This window comes from Leishmania mexicana, chromosome 20, assembly GCF_000234665.1.
Source record: "Leishmania mexicana MHOM/GT/2001/U1103 complete genome, chromosome 20".
Classification (NCBI taxonomy): domain Eukaryota; phylum Euglenozoa; class Kinetoplastea; order Trypanosomatida; family Trypanosomatidae; genus Leishmania; species Leishmania mexicana.
In genome coordinates, this window is record NC_018324.1 from 561,725 (window position 1) to 568,258 (window position 6,534).

The window sequence follows — 6,534 nt, forward strand, 5'->3', positions numbered from 1 at the left end:
CCAGGTGCACGGCAGGACACGCTCAGGGAGGAAGACCAGAAGCCGCAGGCCAGGGACCTGTGAGAGACCTTGCACATCCGGCCTGTATGCCGTGCGTCGCCCGCTCAGCCGCCCCAACCCGCGGCACCTCGGGCTGCTCACGTCGTGCATCCGGCGTCGGTGCCTCATGGAGCCCACCCCGCCGGGGTGGAGAAGGCGCCGCCCATGACGCCACGTGTGCGCTTTGGCGCTGTCCCGTGTGCGGCTCTTCGCGCCGTTGCCTGGCGCCCACCGCCCTGGCCCTGCCGACCCCCCAGCACGCCGTGCTCCAGCCGTCCGTGACAGCGCGGTCGCACAGTCCTCGCATGTCCGCACCCCCGGAGGGCCTGTGTTTCACGACGGGCTTCTTGTGTTGGGGGTGGGGAGAGGGGACTCGCCATCTTCATCTGGCATTTCCGTCCATGCCGTGCGTCGGCGGCGTGCCTGGCTGGCTCGCCCGCCTGTGCCGCGACAGATAAGGGGTGTCGCCATTCACGGCCAGAGGGAAAACCCATGCAGCACGGGTGATGTGTGACTAGTCAGGTCACCGCATGCAGCACCCTAGCGTGAAATGACTGTTGCTCTGAGTCTCGAACGCCCCGTGAATCTCGCGTAGTGTACGCGGCGAAATGCCGGGTGGTGGGCCCTTACACCGGAAAGAGGAGGACCGAAGGCTCTGGCAGCACAGGGGTACCGCAATGCCAGCAGGGTGCTGTAGCCCGCCCACCATCGAATCATAACGCCTCATGAGTCAGGGTGCACATGGTAGGCGCTGCTGGATTATCTGTGCTTTCGTATCTGAAGGGCAGGAAAGGAGCCAGGCATGAATAGTGACGATGCGCAGCGGAGCATCAGCGGGGGCAAAAAGCGTCGGGGTATACACTGCGATACACCGCCAGAAGGAAAGAAATGCAGTGCTACCACATCGCTGGAGCACATGCTGCTGAAGGGGGTGTAGCCCTATGCGTTTCTCGTGCAAAATAGTCATCGATTCTGCAGTGACGAGCAGTAGTGCCTTTTGCTGCGCGCGCGTGCGTGCGTACGTGTGTGCGTCTGTGTGTTTAAGTTGTGCCGTTGTCATGCATCATTCATAAGCTTGAAACACAGCGACGATGGCAAAAGCTATAATAACAGGAAGAGGTCAAAACGAGAGCTTCTCACGTCTGGAAAAAACAAACAAACAGAAGCGAAAACAAATCGACGAGGAACCACACCCATAACATCAACAGACCACACAAAGAACGGAGAGACCCAAAAGAAAAGAAAGGGGATAGGTGACCCACACCCACACACAGAGAGAAATAGAAACATAAGAAGCACCATACAACAAAAAAAACAAGAGATTCAGGCAGCATCACCTACGAGAGAAATTTCCATGGCAGAAACAGGAAGCAGATGGGGTGAGGCGTCACCATACGCCACATCTGCGGTTGACACACACACACATATGTACATGCATACACAGAACCAACCTACATGTTCACCGCAGCCTCTCTGAGAGTCCTGGGCAGCAGAAAACTAGCAAATACACATACAATGACAACACTAACCCAGCAAACACACTTTTGACCACGGTAGCCTGGAGGCTAACACACGCCTTTCAAGGCCACCAAAGGTTTATTCAACATGTTCATTCTGTGCCATGCAACGGGAGCCAAACTCTAAACAGTACTGGCACAGGCATCCATCGCATGGGGAGATGCGGCGGCAGGGCAACCCCTGCAGCCGTGCGCCGACCCAGTCACCTCGGCACCGCGCCTCACAGCAGCGACCCGCTGTGCCGGTCGCCACCCGGTGCATCCGCCACGGGGTCCGGCTCAAGCACTGCCACACCAGTGGCCAGTGCGTGAGGGCGAGGGGGGGGGTGCGATGCCTTTCGAGCCACCTCGACACTCTGCCCATTATACGAATGGCACAGACGCCTTCACTGGTCGCAGGGCACTCCGCAGCCATGCCATCCAGGACATGGCCCTCCGACACCAGTGGGGATACATTGCTCCAACTCCGCTACGCCGCAGGCGCTTGACTCCGTCACCACCAGAGGTGCTTCAGCATCGGCAGGGGATAGGGCCGAGGGGCTGCGTGGCTTTTCCGCACAGAAGGTGTGGGCACTGGACCCTGCGACACCACGCACTGAGATATCTCCCTGTCCGCATGGGAAGTCGACACGCGGATGGAAAAAATAGGGATGCAGTGGAAGAGGAAGTGAGGAAGTAGTGAGGAAAGAACCAAAGAGAAAGAGTGCGTCGCCATGCCATGCAAGAGCAAACTTGTCAGGCATTTTTCGTGTCCGAAGAAGAAAAAGGGGGGAGGGAGAGAGCATAAAAGCAAGAGCATGTCTTTGAGGGAAAGGACACCATGATAATGCAGCTGCAGAAGCAGCACAACTAACTCTCAGCACAGCAACAAAGAAAAAGGAAACAGACAATACAAGAAAAACGCTGATGGTGGCAAACAAAAAAAAGCACAGTCGCTTGACGGCTTCTTTGACTGCCTCTCCTCCCATGTAGCTCCCGTGCGGCTGCTTTCTTTTGTTGTTGTTTGGCGGAAACTCGTTTTTTCTCCCTTTTGTCCTTTTTTTCTCGGCCGTTTGTCGCTCGTGTTCTGTTTTCGCTTGTCCTCTTAAAGGAGCGTGTGAGCGCCGCATGAAGCCAGGTGCCCTTCGACGCCCCTGCTTCCCACCTCGCACAGGCAAGGGATACTCATCTGGGATATGAAGACACGTGACCCGCTTGCTTGTAGTTTTCTGACCTCTGCCCCTCTCACCTGGTGAGATGCGTGTTGCATGGCTCTACTGGAAGGTGCAGGTGTACCCCCAGTCTGTCCTACCTGTGTCACGGATGAGAAAAAGTGAGCAGAAGAGAGGAAGGAAAGAGACGGAAAGTGTCATCCAGCCACGGCCGAGGGACAAGGGGAGAGAGGGGAGAGGGATGTGAGGAGGGGGCGCGCTTGACTCAGGAGTACACAATTAGTTGGAAGAGCAACATCAAAAGCAAAGAAAACAACAAAAAAACAGAAACAGAAACAGAACTGTCTGAGACGGGCATTCTCTTCTCGCGCCTTCCAGAAAAATAAAAAGAGAGCAGCGGAGCTATAGAGCACAGGGAGAGCAAGCAACGTGGAAAACGAAGAGGAAGGACAGTTCATGAATCGATATACGCCCCTCACCCCTATTTTTGTGAGGGAGGCGGGGGCGGGGGGTCTCTCTCTCCCCCTCCCCTCCCTCGTTCACCCACCTCTCCCCCTAATGCCCGCGTCCATGAAAGGAAGATTCCTCCCGAACAGACGAGCGCACCCGCTCAAAACAAAAACGCGCATCTACTGCTGTCAGGGAGTCTCCTGCAAGAGAAGTGGCGGGGAGGAGGAGGTGGGACAGGAAAGGAAAGGGGGAAAGGTGTGGTGACAGTGGAAGGACAGAAGGCGACAGGGAAAAGACGACGTTTACCACTAAGCAGCCACTGATAATGCAACTGCAGACACAAACACACACATGCACACACTCGCAGGTCGTGTGTGTGTGTGTGTGTGTGCGCGCGCGCTGAAGAAAGTGGAAGGGGGAGAGAACGCAACAGGTCCGCCGCTATCCAGCCGTTGTTGCTGCCTGTGGACTGCTGGTATACATCACTTACAAAACACTTTTCACATGAGAGAGAGCGAGGAAGTAAAAAAAACGGGAAGTCAAATCAATACAAGCCCTCTAACAAGGGGGGAGGGGAAACGAGAAAGAAAAAAGGACACGGCTCAGTGGAAGTCAAACACATCATCTAGGAGAGACAGTGAAAGAGCAGGGGAAGGCAAGAGTGACACGGACGAGGAGACAAGCCAGTCAACCAAGACGGCCAAAACACCAGGGCCACAACGTCCTCGGTCTCGTGGGCTCCATCAAGGCATCGTTCCTCCGTTTTCCCGTCATCACGTTCCCTCACCCAGCTTCTCAGTGCCCTCACCCCATCAAGATGAAACACGCAGAAAAAAAAATGTGAGGACCACGAAGATGAAAATAGAAGAACGAAAGATGGGGGGGGAGGGGCAAGGACATGCACACACACACAGTCACACAAACACACGCGCGTACCTCAACGTGCCGAGCAAGCATACACTCCGCACGTCACAAACGTGAAGTACGTGGACATGACAGATAACGAGAGGAGGGGGAGAGCGAGAGATTGAGAGGGGGTTGGGTGGGTCGGGTTCTCGCCACAAGCACACACACACACACGCAAACAAAGAACGAACAAAGAAAGGCGTGTATCTACATAAACTTGAAGAGACAGGAGAAGCAGAGGAGCCTTCGTTCACTACCGAACCATTCGGCATCTCACAAGACGCGCAGCACTAGCTACGCACCGAACGAGAACTACGGACAGATGCACATAGAAAGGACCAACACGCAAATGGTGCCGCCACATCGCAAACGCGCTTTGCCACTTAGCGTACGTGAACGACTCGACACAATATATAGCGAAAAGGAAGATCACAAAAGGAAGGGAGAAGTCTTCGCGCACGCCGCCCGGTCAGTTGCCTGCAGCGCACTCTACCAGACCTCTGCCTGATGCCTTCCGCTTCTTGTGTTGTCACATCCTTTTCTTCTGCGCGTTGTAGAGCCGAGCTCACTCCTTTGCGGGCAGAGGAGACATGTCGTCGTCGCTGTCGCCGATTCCCAAAACGTCCTGAATTTTTTCCATCCAAAGGTCGCGCTCTACCTCGCTCTTTGTCTGGAACGACAGGCGCTTTCCGGTCTTGAAAGCGACGGCGAAAACAAAGGAGGCATTGCAGCCGGTATACTTCGCAGGCACCGGGAAGGCATCCTCCAGCTCCGTGAAGGGCGTGGAAATGCACTGCTGCTCCATTGTCTCCTTCGATATCGCCAGCACCATGTCCAAGGTCTTGAACTTGGGGTTCATATCGAGCACTGTCTGACCGTCGGCGAGCTCGGCGCGGATGCACAGATAGCGCTTTTTCCACACCATGTCGCTGCTCTGCTTCTTCACGGTTCCCTCGTGAATCGTTAGGCCGCCCAGCGTCGTTGTCAGCGGGGTAGCGCCTTCGAGAATCGTAGTAGACGCGGCCACAGAGCTGCCCGAGCTTTCCTCCATCATGCGCTGGATATGGCGCTTCTCCGTCACTAGCAGCCGCTTCGTCTCCTGAATCTGGTTCGAGATCGAGTCGCGCAGACCCCCCTGGAAAGCCGGTTGCGTCTGCACAATCTCGAGTAGGCCAGACAGGAAGAGCTTGCAGATGGGCATGTTCAGCAGGCGACTGCTCGACGGGCGGCGCCCTGGGTCACCACTCAGCAGCGCTGTCACGATATCGCGCATCTCTGGGCTAATATTGCTCGGTAGGGGGTCGAAGCGGCCAGCAAGTGTCTTGTGCATGACCTCGTGCATATTGGCGCCGTCAAAGGGACGCTTTAGCGTCAGCAGCTCGTAAAGAAGCACGCCAAGCGAGAACATGTCCGCCTTCTTGCTGTACGGGCAGCGCCGCCAAATCTCCGGTGCCACGTAGTAGGGGGTCCCACAGAACGTGCGACCGACATCATCACTCACGGTATTTGCATACATCTTGCTAAAACCGAAGTCACCAAGTTTCACGAGGCCGTTGCTGCACAGCAGGATATTGGCACTCTTGATATCACGGTGAATCATGTGCTTCGAGTGGACATGGTGGACGGCCAGCAGCACCTGTAGGAACAGCAGACCTGCCTCATGCTCGCGGAACGTTCGACCCGTCCGGGCGCGGCTCTTGATCTCTTGGCGGAGATCACCGGCGTTGGCGTAGTCTAGCACCAGTGCAATCATCTGCACCATTTCTGGGTTGTTGGCATCGCGCTTCGCCAGGTCCTCGTGGCACTTGACAATCGAAAAGAAGTCGCAGTTTAGCAGGCAGTCCACCTCTGCCTGCGCACGATTTTTGTCAGCCTCGGACATGCCCTCCATGTCAACGCATTTGACGGCAAATCCTTCGCCATCAGATACGCGCTTCGCGCACAGAACCGTACCAGTGGCGCCGGAGCCCAGCACGCGGCTAATCCAGTACTTCTTGTCCTGCTCACGTGCCGTTGCCTCGTCCTTGGCAAACGTGTCCGGGAAGTTCCGGCACACACGGCCGATCATGGCGTCGCCGGCGTTACCCCCCGACATGTTTTTTTTTCGACAGATAACAGAGCGAGGAAACAGATAAAAAAGGAAGAATGAAGTGAACGAGGGAAAGTGTATACGGGTGCGCTGATAGGTGCTCAACACACCAGAATAGGACTGGCAAGATACAGAAAAAAAAGGGCGATAATTTATGTTCGCTTGTTTTCTGCGAGAATCAGAGCAGCAAGAAAAGCGTCGTTGAGTCAGAGGTGGTGCGAGACAGAGCGAGAGAGTAGAGAGACAGCTGAAGGGTATCCATGGCACTCGCACAGTAGACAGCAAAGTTCTGTGCTTTTCAAAAAAAAAGAAGCAGCGCACAAGTGCGTCCACGGTGAGAGGGAGATTGCGAGAGAATGGAAAGTAAGATAGGGGCGTCGGC

The 6,534-nt window shown here is 55.5% G+C and overlaps 1 protein-coding gene across 1 annotated transcript; it reads right to left on the reverse strand.

The window, feature by feature from the left end:
- Positions 1 to 4,628: 4,628 nt before the first annotated feature.
- LMXM_36_1520 (putative hypothetical protein, conserved,nima-related protein kinase) lies at positions 4,629 to 6,158 on the reverse strand (the record flags this gene model as incomplete). The annotated part of the gene is made up of 1 exon (XM_003874447.1): positions 4,629 to 6,158. The coding sequence occupies one exon, from the start codon at positions 6,156 to 6,158 to the stop codon at positions 4,629 to 4,631; it is 1,530 nt and encodes a 509-aa protein (XP_003874496.1).
- Between the last annotated feature and the right edge of the window lie 376 nt (positions 6,159 to 6,534).